This window comes from Hyaena hyaena, unplaced genomic scaffold, assembly GCF_003009895.1.
Source record: "Hyaena hyaena isolate Hyena2069 unplaced genomic scaffold, ASM300989v1 scaffold_478, whole genome shotgun sequence".
In the NCBI taxonomy this organism is placed as follows: domain Eukaryota; kingdom Metazoa; phylum Chordata; class Mammalia; order Carnivora; family Hyaenidae; genus Hyaena; species Hyaena hyaena.
In genome coordinates, this window is record NW_024081110.1 from 1,405,744 (window position 1) to 1,431,684 (window position 25,941).

A 25,941-nucleotide genomic window follows, 5' to 3' on the forward strand; every position below is an offset into this window, starting at 1 on the left:
CCGCTGCCCAAATCCTCGCAGGCAGGCAGCTGATCCAGGCGCTCGCCCCTCCGGGTAGAGGCCCGATCGGCGCGTCCCGCGTCCCGGGGTCTGCGTGTCCGTCTGCCTGCGGTCCGGTCTGTGCGGCTGGCACCCCGCCCCGCCGAGCGCCCCCCACCCCACCCCCTCCCACACCCACCGGGAGCCCCGCCCGCAGGAGCGCTGCTCGCCTGCACTGCCCGGGAGCTCAGCATGCGTCCCGCAGGCTTCAGGAACTTCTTGCTGCTGGCCTCCTCCCTGCTCTTCGCGGGGCTCTCAGCCCTTCCTCAGAGCTTCTCGCCATCTCTGAGGTAAGTCTGCTTTGTTGTTCTTTGAGACCGACCTGCCCGGCTTTGCGTAGCAGGGCTCGAGTTTGCAGGATGGCTGCCCCCAGCCAAGAGCAGTGAGAAGCTGACCACGGGATAGAAACTCTTTCCAAGCTGTTCGTGTTGCTTCCCTTGGATATCTGCACTGCGTGTCGCTTCGTGTCTGTCCTTAAACGTCTCCTCGGGCAAACGACGGTGACTAACTATAAATATATGATTTCCTCCTATTTTAATGCAAAGCGGGAGGAACTTGTGCCATGAGACTAAGGAAATCAATCCTATGTGTACCTGTGTGTGCTCATAGCCTAGAAGGCAGACTTATTCCACAGGGTCTGCATTACATTATTGTATTGAGTTTTGAAAGAGACTTTGAGGCACATAAGAATAATAACTAAACTTTTTAAAAGTAAAGTTGATAAGCACTGCCTAATGCAACTAGAAAAATCTTATGTCCTACCCTACATATCTATCTCTTCTTTTTCATAAAAGGCTGCCCCTCGCCATCAGGTACCAATGGGCCTTTTTATTTTATTTATTTATTAATTTTTTTTAGTATTTATATATTTTTGAGAGAGAGAGCGCGAGAGCAAGCGGGGGAGGGGCAGAGAGAGAGGGAGGCACAGAATCTGAAGCAGGTCCCAGCCTCTGAGCTGCCAGCACAGAGCCCGACTCCGCTTAGAACCCAGAAGCAGTGAGATCATGTCCTGAACCGAAGTTTGACACTTAACCCACTGCACCACTCAGGTGCCCCAGCAATGGGACTTTTTAAAGAGCACTGAAAAGTCAGCCAAATGTCATGCTTTGCATTCATTTGCATTTCATCAAAATGCGCATATGAGATTCTGTGCCAAACTGTCAAGAGGCAGGGCTGGGTCGCCTCTGTCCACCTGGAAAGCGGTCGTCTTCCTATGTGTGCAGGTCAGCCCTCAAGGTTTTGGGTCATGATCATTTCTCTTGTGATGGCCCAGGGTGGTACTTGCTTGTCCCCTCCCCGACCCCCCCCCCCCACACCGGAGAAACGTGGAACCTCAGATTTCCTTTCTGTGAAGCTGAACGTCGTCAAATGGGTGGACATCGGGGTGGTTGGGGAGAACGCGGACTCAGAGCACAAGGGGCGGCGTCTGCTCTTGACCATGGCCCTGCTGTGGTTTGTCGCCCTTGCAGAACTGGGCCGGGTGCCGCCTGCAGGCTGTCCCGGGCCGAGTCCGAGCGCCGGTGCCGCGCGCCCGGGCAGCCGCCAGGGGGCGCTCTGTGCCACGGCCGCGGCCGGTGCGACTGCGGGGTCTGCATCTGTCACGTGAGCGAGCCCGGCGTGTTCTTCGGGCCCCTGTGCGAGTGCCACGAGTGGGTGTGCGAGACGTACGACGGGAGCACCTGCGCAGGTAAGTGGCAGGCGGCGCACCTCGGGCGCGGGGGGGCGCACTCCCCGCGGGGTTTCGAACCACTTCCGGGAGAGAGCGGGGGGGGGGGGGGGGGGGGGGGGGGGACTCCACGCTGACAGCAAAGAGCCTGATACAGGGCTAGAACTCACAAACCTTGAGATCATTACCTATGCTGAATTTGACTCAACCGAAATGTGAGCCAAAGGTGGGCAGGGGATGTGGGGGAGGTACCTGCGAAGTTACATTGGAGTTGAGACCTAGGTGGCATGCACACACATCGGGGGGCGGGGGGGGGGGGGGGGCGGGGCAGGGGGCTCCCTGGCACCGCCCACCTCCAGGTGACTGCCTTCCCCGCGGTCCCCCTCCCGCGCCTCCTCCCTGAAATCACGTGTCTCCCCGCGCTCCTCGCCGCAGGGTCCAAACTTAAGTACAACTAGTCTTGGTGACATTCGCTCCCTTGATTGTGCCTCTCGCTTGCCTCTATTTTCGCTCCTTTTTGCACACTCAGTGCCCCAACTGCCTCTCCCACGGAGTTAGGTTGGTGGGCTGCTCTACCCCAATCGTGCGTGTTAATCGTATTTGCAGAACAGAAGCCAGTATTTTATTTTTACCAAGGAAACGCAGGGGGGAATATTACTTTCCTGAAATCCGGCGGGGTAGGTTGTGCCTTTGAGCTCTGATTCGCCTTCTTCCTCTTAGGGTCTAGTTCACAGATAGAAGACCGTATCAAGGGAAAAAATAATCTAATCTAATCTAATCTCCTAATCTATTTAGAAGCGATTGCTTTTGTATTGTTTTAGCCGCTTGGAGTTTTCAGCCGCAGTGAAGCTTGGTGTTTTGTGAGGGGTGGAGTCAAAATAAATTCATTTCTCTTGTACATTTTTAAGGAGTGGTTCAGGTTGTGATCTTGGAATGGATCAAGCTGTCTCTGCATCGAGAACACCCCCAGCCTGTACCGCTTTCGCATTTACTTAGGGCCGTTCATTTACTTAGGATCAGAACTCTGTTGGGTGGCTGTGAATGATACCCAGGCTCCTCTGTTAGTAAAAGGACCACACACAATGGAGTCTAACCAGGGGTTGGCAAGTTTGTGGGCGACAAAAAATCACAACTTATTGTACCCACAGTGTAGTGAAGAGTCCAACACTAACAGAGGTGAAGAATGAGTTTATAGCAAAATGGGTTTTTTCTTGGCACCTGGGCCCAGAAGTTCATCGTGAGAAGACCCCCAGTGGAAAAGTAGTCACTTAAGTCATTTGGAGGGGACAGGTGCTTCTATGTGGCTTTGTTTACCCTTGAAGGCTGTGGCTCAGCCCTTCAAAAGTACTGAAAGCCACAGGGGCGCCTGGGTGGCTCAGTCAGTTGGGCGTCCGACTTTGTCTCAGGTAATGATCTCACGGTTCATGGGTTTGAGCCCCATGTCGGGCTCTGTGCTGACAGCTCAGAGCCTGGAGCCTGCTTTGGATTCTGTGTCTCCCTCTCTCTCTGACCCTCCCCTGCTTGCTCTCTCTCTCTCTCTCTCTTAGAAATAAATAAAACACTAAAAAAAATTTTTTTTTTAAAGTACTGAAAGCCACAGCTCGTTACTCTAACTCCGTCAGTCCCACGAGCTACAGTCTTATTAAGGACAGCCCTTTGGAATGAAAGCTAAGTGTTGTCTAATATTTCGTTCCAAATTCCACTGTTACCTGGCTTCTCTGGCTTGTGTTGCCTCTGGCAGGTTCTCTTCGATATCATGAGTTCTGACCACAGTTTTTTCAGGACATTTTTAAATCGTTCTTTCATTGGAAACGTATGAAAAAAGATGTGGTCTTGAACGGGTGAAACTAGTTATAGGTGCCATCAGATAAAACTTCCCTATTGAAGAAGCTTATCTCCTTCCTTCATGCAAAACTATGCAGTGGGAGTGCAGTGGGTTTATAGTGTTCTTGTTTATCTCCCGTGGAAAGGGATTTGTGGTTCACTTATAACATCTCACTGCATTTTTTCCTCCCTGATACGAAATGCAGCACTGAGTGATGCATGGTTTGTCTGCATATGCATGCATTCCCATAGACGGCAAAATGTTTCTCTTTATTTCAAGGGTGAATGAGATAACAGTGTTTGTTTTCCATTCTCACCTTTGTGACTGATCCCCATCGAGACCTGCTCTCCCGGGCCTGGTGAGAATCTGCGCCCGCAGATGCTCTGAATGCATTTGCCAGGCCACTGAGATCTTTACACACAGCACCTTTGAGGTGCTCACCAGCTTACATCCTTATTCTGTGATTCACATTGAGCTTCTCAATTCTGTCTTCAAGAACAAGTTCGTATATTGTAGCTATGAAGGAAGAAACGTAGCAAGTTGTCTTTTATGTTTTTATGTGCACCTGGGCCTTTACCTCTATGGTGCTTTCCAAAAATAGAGTAGGTTTCAGAGACTCCCCCCCCCAACCCCTTTGAAGAAAATAAAATCCTGCTCTGATAGCATATCATAGAGCCCTTAATACTCTGGGATCTGGGGGAAATAGTTCAGGAGTCTAATCCCAACCCCACCACTTAATAGCTGTATGAACTTGGGCAGTTCCTTAAACTTTCAGAGCCTTGATTTTTTTCATCTGTAAAATGGGAATGATAACATTACCTATTTTATAGGATTGTTGTGAGCATTAACACATGTAAAACACTTAGAACAGTGTTTTACACAATGTGCTTAGTACATATAAATGTGTGTGGATGCCTATAATGTTATTATAGTGACGCACAAAATGTGAGCTGGTATGGATAGATAGATGAATAGGTAGATAGATAGCCTGGCTTTATATTTGTTGGATGTTTGATGCAGTGAGAGCAATTTGGTTTTTGTAATGTAGCCTGGGCCTGTTATTGATCCAAAGCTCAAAAGGTCGAGCAAGGATAGCTATTTTGGCCTAGCTTCAGAGCAGCTGTATTAGATACACCATGCCCTTTGAAATTTAAGTCCCTCGGGATTTTTATACTGTGAATCATAAGAAAGATACTTATTTTAGTTTGAGCCTGGTTGAAAGTGATTACGTGTATACTGTCATAAGTGGTTTATTTCTTCCAGTTTCCAACTTGTTCTTGGTACATGAATCTTCCTTGGACTTCTGTAGTGTAAAGGTCTGGCTCAGAAAGTGTTCCTGTGCGTGTCACAGTCAAATGAGAAGAAAACTAATTTGGGTGGGCTATTTCTTTGAGAAGGGTAAAATGTCTGGTTATATAAAAACAAACTTTCAGCTAGTATTTGGAAGCATCTCTGAATGACTCCTTGAACAGGTATGATTACACTTAAATAAAATATTGTGGCTTTTTAAGTTTATTTATTTATTTTGAGTAAGAGAGAAGGGAGAGAGAGAGAGAAAGAGCATGGGAGGGGCAGAGAGAGAGGGAAAGAGAGAATCCCAAGCAGGCTCTGTGCTGTCACTATGGAGCTTGATCTCAGGAACTGTGAGATCATGACCTGAGCTGAAATCAGGAGTTGGAAACTTAACCAACTGAGCCACCCCGACGTCCCTAAAATATTGTGTTTTTTTTTATCTTTTCTAATCACTTTTGAAATGTATCACTTAAATGAGTTTCAATTTTATTTTATTTATTTTTTAAATTTTTTTAAAAATTTTTATTTATTTCTAGGAGAGAGAGAGAGAGACAGCGTGAGCAGGGGAGGGTCAGAGAGAGAGGGAGTCACAGACTCCGAAACAGGCTCCAGGCTCCGAGCCGGCAGTCAGCACAGAGCCCGACGCCGGGCTTGAACCCACGAACCGCGAGATCATGACCTAAGCGAAAGTTGGATGCTTAACCGACTAAGCCACTCAGGCGCCCCTAAATGAGTTTCAATTTTAGTAACTAGGAAGAACTAATTGAGTTGAATTTAGCAAATACTTATAAAGTGCTGTATAGTTCCTAGATCTTCTGCTATTGAAGAGGGTACAAAGATGTGGAAAATAGGGGCACCTGGGTGGCTCAGTTGGTTAAGTGTCTGACTTTGGTTCAGGTCATGAACTTGCAGTCTGTGAGTTCGAGCCTTGCGTCGGGCTCTGTGCTGACGGCTCAGAGCCTGGAGCCTGCTTCGGATTCTGTGTCTCCCTCTCTCTCTGCCCCTTACCCACTCACACTGTGTCTCTCTCTCTCAAAAATGAATAACCATTAAAAAAAAAATTCACACAGATGCTTAGAACAGCATTATCATAGTAGCAAAAACTTAAAAAAAGATGTGGAAAATATGAGATAAGAAACATCAAACACCTATAATGCAGTGCAGAATATACTTTCTATAAATTTCTGTGAGAATTCCATTGAGACAGGAATTAAATATCGTGGTGAAAACAGTTGAGAAAGAGGTAGCTTTTGACATAAATCTTTGTGCCTAGAGAGGTTTTTAGTCCAAAAGGTGGTCTATTAAAGTTCTCAGGGAAGAAAAATTCAAGCAGTGGGTTAGAGGCAGAAAAGCATGTGGGTGTGTTTGGGAACTAGTGAGGTATTCTAGGTTTGGCTTGGCTGGATCGTAGGGCTGTGGGGAAACTACAGGAAGATATTTTGAATTACACTAGGACATGCTGTTGAGAGCTCTGAACCTGAATGTGAAGTTTGTGCTTAATTAAGCAGCATGTAGGAGCCATGATGTGGTTTGAACATGGGAACAATGGTTAGTACTCTGACCCATGAAAAATAACAGAATGTCTGAGGACATGGCAAGTTCTAGTAGACACTTGATGGAGAGGAACTCCGTTTAGATACTATTTAAAGTATAGTCCAAGGGAGTGAGCATAAGAACTATGATGAACTTTAAAGACTGTTGAAGGTACAGTCAACATGCTTTCGTACCCAAGGATGAGTAAGATGATAGAGCAGTGACTTGGAGTGTGATAGAATTGATGGAATAAGGGTCAGGAAAAAGAACTAGATGACTTCTAATCAATGCCTAGACGTCTTTATTAGAGAAAAAATATTTATTTGAAATCTGAAATTGCTGTAAAAATGAAGAATTATAGCTAGCAGAATAAGTCTGGACTTTATTGGTGGTGCATCTGGGGCTGGATGGATCATGTCTGAATTGTTAACTTGGGTTAATTGTTAGTATCCTTAATCTTGAGCCATTCATCGGATTTCTCTGAAACTTAGATTCTTTTTTTGGAACATCTTTGTGGATGTAAAGAACCTTGCATCTTGTATTGTGTTATTCAGAATAAATTTTATATTTATGTATAAATATATTTAATACCCACATAATTATGCATTTATACAGTAATTCATACTATGTATAAAACATTCTTATAAACATTGATTTAAGTATATAAACCAAATATAAAAGTAATTAAAATACACAGAAACACCTCTAATATATAATTAGTAGCAGTTTTTTCTTTGCAGATATTTCTTTTACACTGCTAAATAAATAGTATGAGAATTTTTTTTTAAATATTTTTATTTATTTTTAGGAGAGAGAGAGACAGCATGAGCAGGGGAGAGTCAGAGAGAGAGGGAGTCACAGACTCTGAAATAGGCTCCAGGCTCTGAGCTGGCAGTCAGCACAGAGCCAGACGCGGGGCTCGAACCCACGAATCGCGAGATCATGACCTAAGTGAAAGTCGGACGCTTAACCGACTAAGCCACCCAGGCGCCGCAGTATGAGAATTTTTTTAAAGTTGACTTATTTATTTTGGGAGAGAGACAGAGAGAGAAAGAATGAGCATCTCAAGCAGGCTTTGCACTGTCAATGCAGAGCCCAATATGGGCCTCGAACTCAGGAGCCATGAGATCATGACCTGAGCTGAAATCAAGAGTCAGATGCTCAACTGACCGAGCCACCCAAGCGTCCCAAATTGTATATGATTATTCATGGGAACTGGGCTTCCTGGCCCTTTAGAGTCTGTCTTAGGACTCTTTGATCTGCTTTCCCTCACAGTTTTGTTATTCTTGGATAGTTGAGTAATTCCCTCCCAAGCCTCTTTTGTGGAATTACTCTTTGGTTTTTCCTTTCTTAGTCATTTTCCACTTTCTACCTTCTCTTCCTTCAAACCATATTCTAACTCCTTCCTTGCCCTTTAGCTCTGTCCAGCCCCCTCCACCTTGGTATTTGCCATCATGGCTGCTTCTTTATACCCCCTTTGCGCCCCTGCACAGGGCACCAAGCTCATGAGAGGATTGCTTATTCTTTACCACCCCATCGAGTAAACGATTGTGTTGAAAAGACAGACCCTACTTTCCACATCGCCTCCTTTTAAGTGTTTTCATCATGGTATCTTAACATGTCCTTAGTTTTGGAGAATACAGTCAGGAGTTCCCCACCACTAGCTTACCTGCTTCATGCAAATCTCTTGGTTTTTTTGAGTTCTACTCTCTTAGGTTCATCCATTTTGGATAAGTGCATCCTGTCTTGCCTCAAGAGACCCATAAATAATAAAGATTTTCATCTTCACTTTCTCCCATCTGTACTGCTTTATTTGGAGAGTACTCTGCAGTTTTATGGTAGAGACTGAAATACGTTGTCCTCGGACTGGGTCATCCCACACCTTGATAATCTAGAAGAGTGTATTTATGGCATGATGGTGTTTAGGTCAAGTAGTGTCAATGTGAGAAGTTCCATGGTTATTTTTCAAGTAGAACTTCCCTCAGAAGGAGAAAGGGACATACAGGAGCAAGTTTATTTATGTTACAAATTTTAAATTTGCAAAGTAAAAACCTCCTTCATAGGGTTCTCAGAAGTCTCCCATATATTTTGAGACATGAGGCAAAATGGACAGCCCATGTCTTTTAGTATCATAACCTCCCAAAGCTTCTCAGCTCTCTGGGCCTCAGACATAGATTGTTGAATCTGACCTTGTGATTCCTGACGCTCAGGGTTTGGACGTGGGTGATTAATTCCATAGCAGCAGAGATCTTGAATAGTGTTCTTTGTTCTCAGAGTTATGAGGAGTTATGAAGTAAGATGTTTTCCTCAATTCCATTTCCTGCCATTGTATTCATTTTCTGTTGCCCTTATAACAAGTTACCACAAACCTTGTGGCTTAAACAACACAAATGTATTTTCTCATAGTTTTGTATGTCAGAAGTCCGACAGGGTCTCCAGGGCTAAGCTGTTGGCAAGTCTGTTACCTTCTGGAGACTCTTAGAGAGAATCCATTTTTTGATCATTCGACGTTGAAAGAGTTCAGTTTTACATGAGTGTAGGACTGAGGTCGCGTTTCTTTGCTGGCTGTCAGCTGGGGGCTTAGTCGGTTAAGCGTCCGACTTCGGCTTAGGTCATAATCTCACGGTTCATGGGTTCGAGCCCCGCATCAGGCTCTGTGCTGACAGCCAGCTCAGAGCCTGGAGCCTGTTTCAGATTCTGTATCTCCCCCTCTCTCTGACCCTCCCCTGCTCACGCTGTCTCTCTCGCTCTCTCCAGAAATAAATATAAAACATTAAAAAAAAAAAAAAGAAAGAAACACTGGGCTTCTGGTCCAGATCATAAAAAGTGACTTATAGGGGCGCCTGGGTGGCTCAGTCGGTTAAGCGTCCAACTTTGGCTCAGGTCATGATCTCACAGGCTATGGGTTTGAGCCCCGCATCAGGCTTTCTGCTGACAGCTCAGAGCCTGGAGCCTGCTTCGGATTCTGTGTCTCCCTCTCTCTCCGCCCCTCCCCTGCTTGCTCTCTGTCTCTGTCTCTCAAAATAAAGACATAAAAAAAATTATTAAAAAAGTGACTTATAGCCTAGCAGTTACCTACGCTCGATGCCTGACATTATCACTTGCCAACTCTGGGGCAAGTTACTCAAACGTTTGCAACTTCTGTTTCCTTATCTAGAAATAGGGACAATAATATTACCAATGGGGATAATAATAACACCCACATGCAAGAGTGATTAGTGAGTCACTGGAGTTAGGACACTTCCTCATGTCGGATGCCCCTCTTCTTCTACCCCAGCTTGATACTCAGTCTTATGATGTTGACTCCCAAAGAAGTGATTTTCCTTCCACGTTTTATCTTCCTCTGAATTTAAGTGTATGTTCATCTTTCCTCCTTTGACTTTCAGTGAGTTTTGAGAACTATCCCAGTTCAGACAGCATGTCCTCTCCATCATGTCAAGGCTAGGTGAGCTCTCAGCCCTGGCCATCTCCAGCCGGACACTTACTGGGTCACATTCCAGCTTGCTGGATGTCTATGTTTTTGACCCTAGTTTCTGTCTTTGTCTCAGGAGCTTGGCTTTTGCGTTCCCATCCCTGAAATCTTCACCCTGGTTTATGTTTCTAGAGCCATGCCCTAACTAGTGTGTGATTAGTCTTTGAATCTGGAATTTTTCATCATTTTCTTTACTGGAAACCCTAAGATTTATGCAAATTTGCAGAGTTTACACTCAGTGGCTTGCTGCTTCTGAGTCTTACCTCCACCGAGCTTTCTGTGTTTCCAGGTTGTTCCTTCATCTCTGAAGCACTGATCTCGGGTGTGTTGAACCTAGAACCCACTCATTGCTCTTACAAAAAATGGGGGAAGCAACACAATACAAAACAAAGTCAAAACATCTTTCACAGAGTTTTTGAGTATTTAGCAAACCTCACTGAATGTTCGGGACACACTGGAGATAGGTTTGTTGAATCAGAGGAACATAAACAACTTAAGATTGAATAGTAATTAGCCTAGTTCTTTTTTTTTTTAATTTTTAAAAATGTTTTATTTATTTCTAGGAGAGAGAGAGAGAGACAGCGTGAGCAGGGGAGGGTCAGAGAGAGAGGGAGTCACAGACTCTGAAACAGGCTAAGGCTCTGAGCTGGCAGTCAGCACAGAGCCCGCCACGGGGCTCGAACCCACGAACCGCGAGATCATGACCTAAGCGAAAGTCGGACGCTTAACCGACTAAGCCACCCAGGCACCCCCTGTTACCCTAGTTCTTAAAACTCCCACTTTCTCAATGAATCCTCTTTCTGAGAGCTAAGTGTGTATGTGTGATGGAATTCTGGCTGAAGAGATGTAAGCAGAGGTGTTGTGGGGGATCCCAAAGGGAGCCGACATGCAGGGAGGTGTTTGTTTTGCCCCACTAATGTTCCTTCTAGTAGCCTCTTTGCATAGAGAGATGAATATGGCGGCCACCTATACGGATAGCCCACCCCCAAAACTTGAGTCCGGCCTTTTAAAGACAGCGTGGGGCTACCATACTAGTCCGGGACTGCCTGCTTCTGGGCTGCTTTTGCACATAAAAAAAATAAACGTTTGTTTCAGCGCCTGTCATTTTGGGGCTTTCTGGAAGCTAAAAAATATAACGCTATCAGAAACAACGGTTTTATTCAAAAAGTTGAAATCTATTAAAACAGGGCAAAGGCAGTATTTGCATAGTGGTTGAGAGCTTGCACTCATGACATGGCTAGGGCTGGTTTCCACCCCAGTTTGCCTGATGTGTGGATCCCAGCAGTTTGAGGAAATTCTATAAGACTCAGTTTGCTCGTCTCTGAAATGGGATATCATTAACTCTCTGCAGAGACTTATGGCAAAATGTAAGTGAGAAAATATACATAAAGCATCTAATAAAATAGCTGATGTAATTGTCCTTCTAAATGGGTGCCATATTATCATTATTAAACCTAGAATCTCTAAGCAGATTATGCTAAGGCAAAAGGGAATATGTCTTTGCTTTAAGTGTATTTACTAGTAATTGAGTGGCCAGTTATGAATGTATATTCCCTGTACCTGTTGATATATTCAACACATACTGCTTTTTTGCCTAGCTATTTTTATGGGGTTATTATTTCTATGCGAAGATGTAATTTTTTCAAAATCTGGTTACCTGGAATTAAATAACCAGAGAGAATACAGGCATTGTTTCTCTATTTAAATATTTTTTAAGTTTTCTGTCTATTTATCTGTGTATTAAAAGTTGATGAAAACATAACACACGTCTGTTACAAAAAGTCAAACAATACATAAATGCATGGATACAAATAGTGTGGTGGGGTTGCATTCTATGCAGAGATCAGATTCTACATCAGCACAAAATCAGACATTTGAAGTTTAAACATTCCCCTGACAAATCTCCAAGGAAAGCTCTGTGTTTGAGTTGATGACACCATCTCTCAGTCTAGCACAGTAAACACTAGTAAATGAGTGTTTTACTCCATGGCTGTTTCTGTGTTTATTTCTGGTTTTTGGCTGGATATCAGAGGGGTATTAGCTGGATTGTTCATTTGGGGACCCTCAGCTGGGTGGGATGCTCATGATAAGGAGACATATACCAAGGACATCAGCCCACAGAAGTACCATCTCTTTCACATGCTCCCTCTGCCCCCACTTGGAGCCTCCACTCCGTGAATGGAATAAGAGAATCTCTACACTATTTAAATTATTATTTCACCTTCTTTTATTGCCAAGTATTTACCTTCAATGCCAAAACATACATAATTGATGTCAGGTAAGTTAAATATGTGTGTGCTGTGACTCCTCTTTATTCTTCAGCATAACCTCTGGCATAAATCAATATTAAATTTAGGGCATATACTTACCTATTTTCACATGGTTATATACACACCCATGTTATAAATGTGCATACACATTTAGAGGTCTGTTTCTCTCCCTCTCTCTTGTTTTTTTTTTCCCTTAAGAATATATCACAAGTCTAATTATAGCTTAACAGTATATGTAGTTGAGAATTGCTGTGCCCAGGGAGCCTGGGTGGCTCGGTGGGTTAAGCGTCTGACTCTTGATTTCAGCTTAGGTCATAATCTCATGGTACAGGGGATCAAGCCCCATGATGGGCTGTGAGCTGAGTATGGAGCCTGCTTGGGATTCTCTCTCTCCCTCTCTCTCTGCCCCTCTTCTCCCCGCCTCAAATAATAAAAGAAAGATGTTTAATAGGTGTATGATATCCTAGCTTTATTAATAAACGATTTGCCTATTAGTGAACATTCTGGTTGCTTCCAGTTTTTGTTATTGTTTTATATTTTGATATAGGAGAACCTTCAGCAGTGTATTCAAACTCCAGCTTAAAATTGTGCACACACATTTGTACACATATGTGTACACAGCTTACTCTTGCATGGACACGTAGACATTTCCACCAGATGACTGAGTCCTGAGGCTTGCATAAGGGAGTGGTCAGCCCACAGAGCTGTTCATGTAAGCGTCTTCACACATTGCTCATCTTGGCAGAGGGAAACTTCAGATCAGGTGGAAGTAGGAGATCCGAAGCCTGTGTCCTTAGGGAGATTTAGATTCCAAGCCTGGTGTTGGATTCAAGGTCAAGAGTCACATCTGAAGGGGAGAAATACCATACAGCAGGGACTGAGAGTACCAGAAGGATTTACCGGGGCATTTTTAGGCCCCCCACATGGGTACATTCTCAAGCCATTTTCCATTTTAAATTGATAAGGACAGAGAGCTGCAAGGTGGTTGCAAATCTCATTTTCTTTGGAAAAGAGTGCTTTGTCTTTTCAAGGATCACATTTCCTGGCAAATAAGAAACTATATTTTGTAATAGAACTCATTCTTCTGTCTGCTCTAAATCATCTTGCTTAAGGCTGGGTGGAAGAATGATAGCTTTATAAAGGGAAAAGAGAAATAAGACCTTTAGAAGGATGCTCATTGGCTTGACCTTGAGTCACCACAGTGCTGACTTATGCCAGAAGACTAGTTTCTCTGCCAAGAGCCCTCGCCTTCTAATTGTAGTCACCAGTTGAAGCATCAAATTATTCCAAGTGAATAGTAACCCACTCTAGGTTTCTGTTTTACTATTTTATCTGGATACTCCCTGAGGAAGGCAGGCCAAGAAAAGTTTTTTGTGTTTTTTAAAGAGGTCAGTGAGTTTTGATATTGCTTAGAAACTTCTCTTATGCCAGGACCTTAACAGTAAATTCGTGATTTAGTCAATGGGAGAGAGTAAGGAGGCAAAATCCGAAAATCAAAACATGGTAAATGTATTTCCTAATTGGCCATTACTGCTCTTTCAAAGCTATCATTTTCTGCTGTGCAAAACACTTAGACAAAACTAGTTATTTTTCTAAACAAAATGACTTGGCCACTTAAGCCTTTTCCTCTCCAAAATACAAAAGGCAAGTTACGGACTTTTTTTTTTTTTCTTTCTTGGTCCACATCATTAGTTATATAAGCTCCAAGAGTTGTCTTGACATGAAATAATTCATTTGTTTTGAGAAGAAAAATATTTGATTTCTAGCTGTGTCCTGGATAGACTTCAATTGCCTGCTTGGATAGAGTTGAGCCTTAAAATTAATGCTGTGTTAGTAATAAAAAGACTAATGGGAAAATATCTATTTCTATTTGAGTATGTTTTGCTGGAAAATGTTTTCGTACATATGAACTCATTCAATTCTCATATAACTTTTAAGAAGTAGTCGAAATTGTTGTTTTCCTGCTATCATATTAAGGAACCCTGAGGAAACCCCCATCCCCCAATCAATTGGTGGCTTCTTCTTGAACATACTACAGTTGTTCTGAAACCATGTACTTAGGGTAAATATTTTCATGAACTCGAAGTCCTGAAATAACATTATTTTGAAGGATCTCATTTTTGTATTTAAAATATATCTTCTTTTGTTTTTTTTCTTGGAAGAGAAGACTTTCATTCTCATTTCTGCCTTATGCCAGAGGTAGTGCATGTAAAAGCTCCAATACTGGGCAGAATAACGCCTTATTCGTTTAGTATCAAAATAAGTCTAGTAGCAGAAAGCATTGACCTAAGTGTCATACCAACAAAGAACATTTCTCTCAGCTGTAATTGATATTCTCAGAGTGATTGCATTTAACATCAACTCTTATCAAAATAAAGGTTCACAATCAGCAATGAGAGAAGCTTTCCTATGACCTTTGATTTTCCTGGTCTATAAGAATGAAAGAAAACATAGATAGGAGAGTTGAATATAGATTTGTTACTTTCATGGACATTAACTAGTTTTATTTTGACTGTTAAGAATAAATCACACTTGAGATTATCTTTTGCTCTTATAAAATTATTCATAATTTGAAACCCAGAAATTCGAAGGGCACCTGGGTGGTGAAGTCAGGTAAGTGTCTGACTTCTACTCAGGTCATGACCTACGTTTCATGAGTTTGGGCCCCGTGTCGGGCTCTGTGCTGACCTCTTGGAGCCTGGCACCTGCTCTGGATTCTGTGTCTCCCTCTTTCTCTGCTTCTCCCCCACTTGTGCTCTGTCTCTCTCTGTCTCTCAAAAATGTAAAATGTGAAAAAAAATTTTTAAAAAGAAATCCAAAAATTCAAATACATGTAATTTTTAGCATATACATATCCTTTCTGAGAACAAAGCAGTGGGAATCAGCAGAAATGCACAGTGAGGGAAGACAAGTATCTATAGAAAGGTAAACAATTTTGACTGGATCCTCATGAGGGTGTACTTTACTCTCTGGAGGGGGGTATGCCACTCAGCAAACTGCCTAGGATTCTTGACATTCTACTCCTTCTATATTTCACCCCTGCTAGTATGCAGGTGTAGAATTTTAAGAGTTGGGAGTGGCAGTGAACTAATCTGTTGTTAATATAGCCTCTGGTGAAGCTAGTAACCTTTCCTTTGGAAAAGCTCAGTGAGCTGGTTTGGATAGGATGGAAATGTAGATGCACGCTGCTCTGGAAGGTGCCTGGGAATTGGAATTAAAAAGCAAAACAAACTGTTGGTTCTCCACTCTTGTTACTTACTTACTGTGTGACCTTGTGTGAGTCACTTGCTTTTTCTCAGCTTCGGTTAGGTTAAATTCAACAAGCATTTATTAAACACCTCCGAAAAGGTGACTAGCAGAGGACAGGACGTGGGTAGGTGGGAGACTGGAGCCATCAGAAAGCAGCAGGTGCTGAACCCACTGACTGCTGGTTCAGGAAAGGGGTGGAAGGATTTTCATGACTGACGATTGGCCACTACAGAGAGAAGGCCTGTTGCCTTCGGCTTGCCTTGAAAGCTTTACTTTCTAAGAAGTTTTATAATTCTCACTCTCATAAATTAATATTTAATGAGTGCCCAATGCCATACTTGCGTGGTATTGTAATACAGGCATTAATATTCTATAAAGTAGACTTGATATTTGTTAAATTCCCAACTGTCGGCACGCAGCCAGTGAAAATACAATAAAAGAATATGTGTGTACATCCTGAAATTTGCCCACAAAATAAATGTCAAAAGCCATATAAAAATCATTAATAGTCACATCGAAAACCACAACAGTCTCTGCTGCCCTCTACATGGAAGAGAACTAGTTAACCTGGTGAGAGCGCCTAGCGTGAGTTAGAAGAACAGCCGGTGAGTGATGTGCGTGGGATTATTTGCAGGAAAGAGCGATGGTATGGAAAACAATTCCTTTCTAAAAGGGCGACGTTTTGTGGGATCCACTTTAAAAAGTGTTTATTTATTTATTTTGAGAGAGAGAGAATGTATGTGTATGGGGGAAGGTTAGAGACAGAGGGAGAGACGGGGGTAGGGAAAGAGAGTCCCAAGTGGGCTCCATGCTATCCGTGCAGAGCTGGATGCAGGGCTTGATCTCATGAACCCGTGAGATCATGGCCTGAGCCGAAATCAAGAGTCAGATGCTCAACTGACCAAGCCACCCAGGCACCTCTATATGGGATATACTTTAGAAAACATCTGCTTAATTATAATGATGTGTCTCATAGTGTTATCATGGAATTGAAATAAGGTAATGGTGATACAGTTAGTATTTATTAAGAGTTGCCTCTTGTGTTAAATTCTCACAGTAAAACTACTGGGCGTGTCATCTTGCCATTCTAAAGAGAAAGATTAAATAGAATGGATAAATAAGATCACATTTTATCTGACACCAAAAGCTGTGCAGTCACTCTTCTGTTGATTTACCCCATTTAGCACAGTGTCACCAGGTAACAGATGCCCAAGAATAAATTCCTTTTCTGCAATTTCCAGGGCAGGAGTAAAGTTTCTATAATATTCTCTCCTAGGACTTTATTGTTATGGCTGCAAGAATTGCCGCAGAGGCGCCTGGGTGGCTCAGTTGGCTAAGTGTCTGGCTCTTGACTTTGGCTCAGGTCATGATCTCGCGGTTTGTGAGTTTGAGCCCCGAACTAGGCGCTCTCTCTCTCTCCCTCTCTCTCTCAAAATAAATAAACATTAAAAAAAAAAAGAATTGCTGCATTACAACTACCCCAGAATTCAGTGGCTTACCAAAACCCACCAAAAACAACCTTTATTTCCCACTCTTGGAAAACCGTGTGTGTAGTTGGGCCATGACTCAGCTGGGCAGGACTGCATTCCAGGGTGCAGGCTGAGCCCCCTGTTGGGCTGTGCTTTCTTCTGTCATCGTGGGCCACAGGGGGACCAGAGGGTAAGAGGAAACACTCAGTGTTCCTTATGGCTTTGAGTCACCTGCTCATTGTGTCCACATACTGTTGGGCCAAAGGAGTCACATGGTCAAGCCCCGTATTTGTGCTCTGCCTTCTCCTCCACACAGCAAGGTAACAGGACAGGAGGGAACAGAGTCATTGACGGCAATTATTCTATCAGCCAGAGGATTTAACATAGGCATTCCAAAATCGTGGCTCCTCAGTGAAATTAGTTGATGGATGTGATTATAAATATCTGATATTTAAATTTAATTTGGAGGTAAATATGTTTCAGCTTTAAATGTAACCATATTAATTATACAGGAAATTATATTGATTTTTATGAAGGGGTAAGAAAATTAAAAAGAGGAGAGCAAAGATACATCCACAAGCTAGTATTTGATGAGGGAATTCATACCAATCTCATAAAAGTGAGTCCTCTAAATATAGACTTACTGTCCTGTGAGTCAAAGGGGAAGTGTTTCTTTCCACTGTACTTAAATATACCCACATCTGTCATTTTTCTGACATCTTTCAATGGGTCTTTGCATAAATGTGTGCTCCAAATGCTATAAAACACGGTGGCTTGATGAAAACCAGAATACTGACACATGTCATGAAGCAGGTTCAATGGTTGTCTGTTTTCACAAGCACATTTGGGAAGCCATTGATCTACTTTTTGCTAAATTACATGTTTTAATTTTCACACATTTTCTACCTTAAAAGAATATTCTATGTAGGATAATGTGTTAGGTAAATTGAATAAGCTCTTTTGGGGATTTTTTTAAATCTTCTGAGAACTTCAAAAAGACAGTGGAATCAGTCAACATATTTGATAGTATTCCGATTTCTCTTTTTCAGATTTTAAACAACAGCAGAATTCAATGTATTTAAGACTCAAGAACCTAAAGAGTTTTAGATTGTGTGAGCTGTCCCACAACCATTGATTGGAAACTGGCAACGCCATTAGGTAGTTCATGAACTTAACAGAGAATGTATTTCCTGTTTCTTTTTAAAAAATTTTTTTTTAATGTTTTACTTATTTCTAGGGGAGAGAGAGACAGCATAAGCAGGGGAGGGTCAGAGAGAGAGGGAGACACAGACTCCGAAACAGGCTCCAGGCTCCGAGCTGGCAGTCAGCACAGAGCCCGAAGCGGGGCTCGAACCCACAAACCGAGAGATCATGACCAAAGCGAAAGTCGGACGCTTAACCGACTAAGCCACCCAGGCACCCCTGTATTTCCTGTTTCTAATGAGGAGCTGTGGGTCCTTTAGGGACTAATTTTTCATAAACCTTGATTTTGAAATTCAAATTACTTACAATTTTACTGGAAGTCCATATGAGTACAAATGTTTTCAAGAAAAATATGTGTGTAATAATTAGAAACTGCCCGTATAAATTAGTCACTATCTTTAAGAGTTGGAACTCTGAAAATTGGACTGCTCTTTCATATATAAAGATCCAAGGATTTATATATAGATTGATATAAAATGGAAGATATACATATTGGTGTTGTAGGTATATAATTACCAGATATTTTTTAAGCCTATTTTTTTAAGTCTATGAATTAGACTGTACATTGGTAGCAGTAGGGGCTATAAAGATGAAAAGATATGAGTCTTGGGGCAGCTTGAATGGCTCAGTTAGTTGAATGTCTGACTCCTGACTTTGGCTCCGGTCATGATTCCAGGGTTGTGAGATCCAGCCCCGCATCAGGCTCCATGCTGAGCATGAAGCATGCTTAAGGTTGTCTTTCCCTCTGCCCCTCTCCCCCACTCACATGCTTTCTCTCTCTCTCTCTCAAAAATAAATAAAGAAGATTCTTTTTCTTTAGGAAATGTAGTGGTAGGTTTGACACTTAGTGCAATGCAGTATTAAAGAGTAGCAAAGTGCCTTGCATGGGAGGAGTTTGAGCTGTTTTGAAAATAAGTAAGCGATTAATTAACCAGTGGGCAGGTGAGGAGTGGCCTTCCAGCCAGAGGGAGGAAATGAGCAAAATCTGGAGGTGGAACGCCAGGGTCACTAGTCTTGCTTACTGAGGTCAGTGGGTGCTTCCCGAGGGACTCTCAGGGAGGAGTCTGCTTATGTGCTCCTGAAGCGAGCACATCTCAGGGAGGAGTCTGCAGAGAACCGAGAGCAGCTCCTAGCAGCAGCCTTTCCATACCAAAAAAACAAAAACAAAAACAAAAGACCCCCCCCCCCAAAAAAAAAACCAAACAACAAAAGCACTGTGGACCGCCCTTGGCAGGTAGTGGTGAGCAGAGAATTGGCTTTTCCAGATAGAAATTTCAGGCACATAGATCTTTGGATAAATGGAAAGGGAAAAGCCTTTAAACGGACGGAACAAGGAGAAAGCTATTTTAGTAGCCAGTAGTGAAAACTAAGACTCTTCTGAACTATACCATAGAAAGAAAGAGGAAAGAGGGTACTGGGTGCATTGTTATGTGATGGAAAGGGCAGGACTGGTGGGTGGGGCTGGGCAGGGAGGGGCGAGACTTACTTGCTAAGTATAAACTGTTGCGGTCATACTGGTTTGCAAATACTCCAACTTCTGGAACCTCCAGGGACACGTGGGCCTCTTCATAACTGGAAATGAAAGGGTTAAGTCGCTGCTTGCTAGGCAACTCCGCTCCGATGCTAACCTGGTACTTCTTCCTCATTGCTGCTTGAATATCTCAACTGTCTGCCACTTGGGAGGGTAGAAGCGGCTACTTCGGAGCCATAAATAGAAAGTTGAGAAGACAGTGTTTTCAAAGGCAAGGGGAGCAAGTGCCATGGTTCCTGAAACAGCCATCTGAAGGTGGTGAGTGGTGGCCAAAGGACACATCAACTCCCAAAGACTGCAGTTCATCTCATAATGAATGGATACCAGGACCGAGAAGACTAAAAATTTAGTGACTCCTGCACAAAATAGCACATCCAGATAAGTTTGTAAACATATTTTTTTAATGTTTATTCATTTTGGAGAGACAGAGATAGCACATAAGTTGGGGAGGGTCAGAGAGAGAGGGAGACACAGAATCCTAAGCAGGCGTCAGGCTCTGAGCTGTCAGCACAGAGCCCAGAGTGGGGCTCGAACTCACAAGCCATGAGATCATGACCTGAGCTGAAGTTGGACGTTTAACTGACTGAGCCACCCAGTTGCCTTTAAAAGATTCTAGTTACCTAAACACATATATTTATTGTGAGTGTCTGGGTGTCTGGGGCACGTTGATTCTTTAGCTATAGACACTCTTTCTCATTAGGATTGCCAGAGATGAAGGAGAAATGAAACTATAGGTTGTATGTTGAACAAACACCAGTTGCAACTCTTAAGTATAGTGTTTTTACCATATCCAAAGTAAAATCAGATCTGTGTTGGTAATTACATTATTTAAAAATATCTTCAATTTCTGTTCATCAAAATAAAATTCCACCTGAAAATATCAGAAACTTTCGGGGCACCTGGGTGGCTCAGTTGGTTAAGTGTCCAACTTTGGCTTAGGTCATGATCTCACGGTTCTTGAGTTGGAGCCCCGCGTTGTGCTCTGTGCTCACAGCTCGGAGCCTGGAACCTGCTTCGGATTCTGTGTCTCCCTGTCTCTACCCCTACCCTGCTCATGCTCTGTCTGTCTGTCTCTCTCTCTCAGAAATAAATAAACATTAAAAAATTTTGTAAAAATATCAAAAACTTGCTGTTATACATAAAAGAAGTCCAAGTATTCGTTTTTTTGTGTATCTCCAATATTTGATTACAAGGTGCTATGAAATTTAGCTGTATGAAGTAGGTAAAACCCTTAAATATACTATGAAATGTATGTTATTCTGTGTAATAATTGCCTCATGAGTTTCCTTCATATGGTTTTCATGTGTGAACTCCAACATGGAATAATTCAGGCTTACTTGGGGACCAGGTGTCTTCCATAAACTCATAGATGTATCAAGTAGGACATCTTTTTGGGGTCCAAGTAATTGAAAACCCAACGCAAACATGCTTAAGAAAAAAAAATTACAGGAGTACCTGGGTGGTTCAGTTGGTTAAGTATCCGATTCTTGGTCTTGGCTCAGGTCATGATCTCACGGTTTCATGAGTTGAAATCCCACATCCGGCTCCATGCTGACACTGCGGAGCATGCTTGGAATTCTCTCTCTCTCTCTCTCTCTCTCTCTCTCTCATTCTGCCCCTCCCCTGCTTGCACTGTCTCTCTCAAAATAAATACATAAACTTTTTTTTAAATTACAATTTATCAGCCCACTTAAATAGAATACTTACGACAGTGTTTCTCAAAGTGTGCTCTTGAGGGAGCATCAACTAGGTACTTTTTAGAAATGCAAATTCTGAGCCCCCCTCTCCTATAGTGAATCAGAAACTCTAACCCTGGAGTTCAGCTGTCTGCTTTACCAAGCCTCTGGGTTGTTCTGACACATAGTCAAATTTGAGAAACAGTGGTGTAGGACTAAATCTACCTGTGGGCACAGTTCAACTTAGGGCTCGAAGGATACCACCAGGATCTACCTGTGGGCTTTGCCTCCCCTGGGTTAGTCCCATTTTGAGGCTTCACGTGGTGGCCAGTGACAGCTTCAACTACCCATCATCACAACACCTTGTCCAGAAGACAAGAGAAATGATTTCACTTCGAACTGAGTCATTAGTACCAGATAGACACCTGGATAGTAACTACGTGGGTCAATATACATGATATACTTTTATTTTATTCAGCTCTCTTTAAAAGAGATAGTCAGAGGGGTAAGCATTTGACTACAAAGACTACCACAAAAAAAGGGATGAGACATTAGAAAAAATCAGGAGATTAGATGCCTGGGGATAATCAAGACCATGACAGAAAATGGTGAATAGTATAGATCTGCCACATGGGTTTTGATATTTTAAAAGTCTAGATCCCTTGCAGCTTTAAAACTTCGTAAGCTATTTAAATATCATGTTTAATATCATAATCATAATCATTCATGCTAACAGCTGCTCTCTATGGCTATATCACTATTCATTTATTTAATCAGTGCATGTTTAGCACTGTAAGCCAGTATTTACATTTTATTTTGGTGAATTTTACACAAAGAGTGGCCATTGGATTTCAAGCGTCAGCTTTTTAATTTTTTGTAATGTTTTCTAAAATTTTTTTTAAATGTTTTATTTATTTCTAGGAGAGAGAGAGAGAGACAGCGTGAGCAGGGGAGGGTCAGAGAGAGAGGGAGTCACAGACTGAAACAGACTCCAGGCTCTGAGCTGGCAGTCAGCACAGGGCCTGACGCGGGGCCCGAACCCACGAACCACGAGATCATGACCTAAGCGAAAGTTGGACGCTTAACCGACTAAGCCACCCAGGCGCCCCTGTAATGTTTTCTAAACGGCATCAACCAAATGGGGAAGAATGTACATAAAAATATGTAAAGAACTACCTAAATACCTTCTTAAGGTCAATATTGTATAATAAAATACTCTTTAGAATATCTCTTCATAATAGTTCTTGCTTCAAGGTACTCCAGTGATTTTGATAACCCAGCTTATTTTTTGTGACTATATCGACTGTATCTTTAAAAGATAAAAAAAAAAATGTGCAGGTTTACCTGAACACATTAAATTTCAAAAGAGAAATGTGTGGTTGTAGCCCCAGGGCAGATGGTGTGATCCTGTCAGACTGCTGAAGCTAATTTCCAGCCATGTCAGGTCAGTTGCTGGGAGATGTTTGAAGAGCACAGGAAATTATATGCAGCCTGTTGATAACAGCTTGTCCTTGTACCGTGACCCAAAATAATACCAAACCTGCCACATTACCAACCCTCTTGTTAAAACAGAAATTCTGTATTGGTGGTTTGCACCAGCATCGCTACAAAGAAGAAATTAGAAGGACTTAAAAATACGGTTGCAATTGTTGACACGTTGGCAGGGAAAATAAAGTTGGCAATTATAATTACGTTTGCAAAAAAGTCCTTTAAAAATATATTTGATGTACAGTTAAATAATTTCAGTTGTGTTTTCCGAGCTTGGGTGACCCTAAGGATTCACAGTGGGTTTTCCTGTTGTCTGTTCCTAAATCCTTCTGGAGAAATACGTTTCCTAAATGTGTCTATTTAGCCAGTGTTTCAGGTAACGGTCATGCTCAGACGTAGTGGCAAAGAAAGCACTGGCCTAAAGTAAGGAATAAAGTAAGGTATACTTTTCAAGGAAATGAATGTGGGGAACTTCTAGAAATATATCCAACCTCATTTATTTCCTTCCAGTTCATCTGGGTCAGAAAGAACAGTTAACCTCCCTAACTCAAACGATGCCTACAGAGAAAGAGGGGTGCTCAGCTGGGTTTATGTTCAGGTGCAGCTGACAAAGGAGGGGCCGAATAGAGCTATGCAGAGAGCTTGAGGCCGAGGAGGTGGCGACAATAGACATCTTGGGTTTGGCTGGGATAGGAGAGGGCTTACCAAGGGAGAAGTTGGGTGGGGGCCCCAGTAAGTGGAGATACTGGTATTTTCCAAAGGATGCTTGGGTTACGGAAGCCATGTCTGTCAGACCTGTGGGCCAGCCCTTGCATCTGGCACTTAGAAGAGTATATAATTCCACATGCAGCTGAAGTCAAATTAGCAATAGCTTTCTGTATTAGAAGGCATGGTCTTAGTTTTTAAAGAAAAATTTTTTTAACATTTATTCAATTTTGAGAGAAAGAATGTGAGTGGGGGAGGGTCAAAGAGAGAGGGAGACGCAGAATCCGAAGCAGGCTCCAGGCTCTGAGCTGTCAGCACAGAGCCCACCTCGGGACTCAAACCCACGAGCAGTGAGATCATGACCTGAGCCGAAGTCAGACGCCCAACTGACTGAGCCACCCAGGCGCCATAGGGCATTTTTTAAAAATGTGTTTTAGTTTGTTTTTGTTTTTGTTTTTGTTTTGAGTATGAACAGGAGAGGGGCAGAGAGAGAGAGAGGGACAGAGGATTGGAAGCAGGCTCCTAGCTGACAGCAGCGAGTCAGTGTGGGGCTGAAACTCAAAAACCCTGAGATCATGATCTGAGCTGAAGTCAGACGCTCAACCAACTGAGCCACCAGGCGCCTCAAGAATAGGACATTTTATTTAAAAAAATTTTAATGTTTATTTATTTTTGAGAGAGGGAAAGAGACAGCGTGAGTGGGGGAGGGACAGAGAGAGAGAGAGGGAGACACAGAATCTGAAGCAGGCTCCCGACTCTGAGCTGTCAGCACAGAGCCTGATGCGGGGCTCAAACTCAGAGACTGCAAGATTATGACCTGAACCGAAGTTGGTTGCTTAACCAACTGAGCCACCCAAGCACCTCAAGAATAGGACATTTTAATTGAAAGTGCTGTCACTGAGAGTATACCATGGGCCCAGACATTACGCTTGACATCCTATGTACTGTTCATGGAATTCCCACTGTGATCTTTTGAGATAAGCGTTTTTGTGTCCTGGCAACAGCAATAACCATATTTCTTCCTTACAGGATTTTTGGCAATAATTAATGTCACTAAGCAAACAAACAAAATCTTGTTCCAAAATAGGGATCAAATTTTACTTATTTTTGACATAAACCGTATACAGCTTCGAAGTGACAGGGTTTCCCCCGCCCTAACTTCTACCCATTAACTTTTTATGGAACTGCTCCTCATCTGTTAACACGTGGCATACAAGAGGTGCTCAATATATATCAGTTCCCTTTTGATACTTTCACATCTGACTTGGAAAGACCAGATGTCGTCGTTGAATGTTTATGGGCTTCAGGGTTAGAAGAATAATGGATAGATAGAATCTTCTCTATCGTGGATTGGCCATGCAACACGGAGGATTTTTTGTTTGTTTGTCTGTTTGTTTTTGTTTTTTTACCTCTTCTAAGCCTATTTCTCTTGGAAAGAATGGAAATCATCTCACAGTGTCCTTAGGAAGATTCAGTGAAATAATCTAGGCTGACCTATCACTGGGATTAATTGTTTGTAAATGCAAGTCTCCATTCTTGCATCTGTAGCAGAAAGATTAGTTTTCTGAAAAGTGTGAACATAACTAATGTCAGAGGAGTATGCTTTTGAGTAATATTGGTAAGGTCCATTTTTTTTAATGCTTATTTTTGAGAGAGAAAGAAAGAGCGAGAGATCATGAGTGAGGGAGAGGCAGAGAGAGAGGGAGACAGAGAATCCCAAGCATGTTCCACACTGTCTGTGCAGAGGCTGACGCGGGGCTCCATCTCATGGCCTCAAGGTCATGACCTGAGCCGAAATCAAGGGTCAGATACTCATCCGACTGAGCCACCCAGGAGCCCCTGGTGAGATGCATTTTGACCAGAGGGAGCTGGTGACCTTTTGTTTTGTTTTATTTTGTTTTTCACACTGAAGGAAGAAAGCCTGAATGTACCTCTGGGGCTGAGGTCCGTGGCAGGAACGAACACTGAGATACTGATGCACACTGATAAAATCACATTCTGTTTGTATCACTCTGGTGAAAAAAGAGAAGCCAGTGAGAGGTGGACTAAAGATCTTGGTGTGTAGATTGCTAGCTTTTAGAACAAGTAAGAAACAAATGTTTTCATTTTAGATTTTTGTCTCAAGCACTTATTTAAGGTGATAGCAGCGTTTAATGAGGTAACTGTGTCTCATTCAATTTAGTTAGCTTTCTGTGATGGATTGAAAGTTTGAAATTCATTGGGGCGCCTGGGTGGCTTAGTCGGTTAAGCGTCCGACTTTGGCTTAGGCCATGATCTCGCGGTTCGTGAGTTCGAGCCCCGCATCGGGCTCTGTGCTGACTGCCAGCTCAGAGCCGGAGCCTGTTTCAGAATCTGTGACTCCCTCTCTCTCTGACCCTCCCCTGCTCACGCTGTCTTTCTCTCTCCTAGAAATAAATAAAAACATTAAAAAATTAAAAAAAAAAAGTTTGAAATTCATGTTGAAACCCTAACCCCCAGGATGATGGTATTAGGAGGTGAGGCCTTTGGAAGGTGATTAGGTG

General features: G+C 42.7%; 1 protein-coding gene across 1 annotated transcript in view; it reads left to right on the forward strand.

The window, feature by feature from the left end:
• Positions 1-231: 231 nt before the first annotated feature.
• The window catches only part of ITGBL1 (integrin subunit beta like 1), a gene marked incomplete at its 3' end in the record, with an annotated part of 101,224 nt that continues 75,514 nt past the window's right edge, over positions 232-25,941 (forward strand). The window contains exons 1-2 of the mRNA XM_039254274.1: positions 232-329; positions 1,509-1,726. Coding sequence (XP_039110205.1) covers positions 232-329; positions 1,509-1,726 — 316 coding nt within the window. The remainder of the gene's footprint in view (positions 330-1,508; positions 1,727-25,941) is intronic.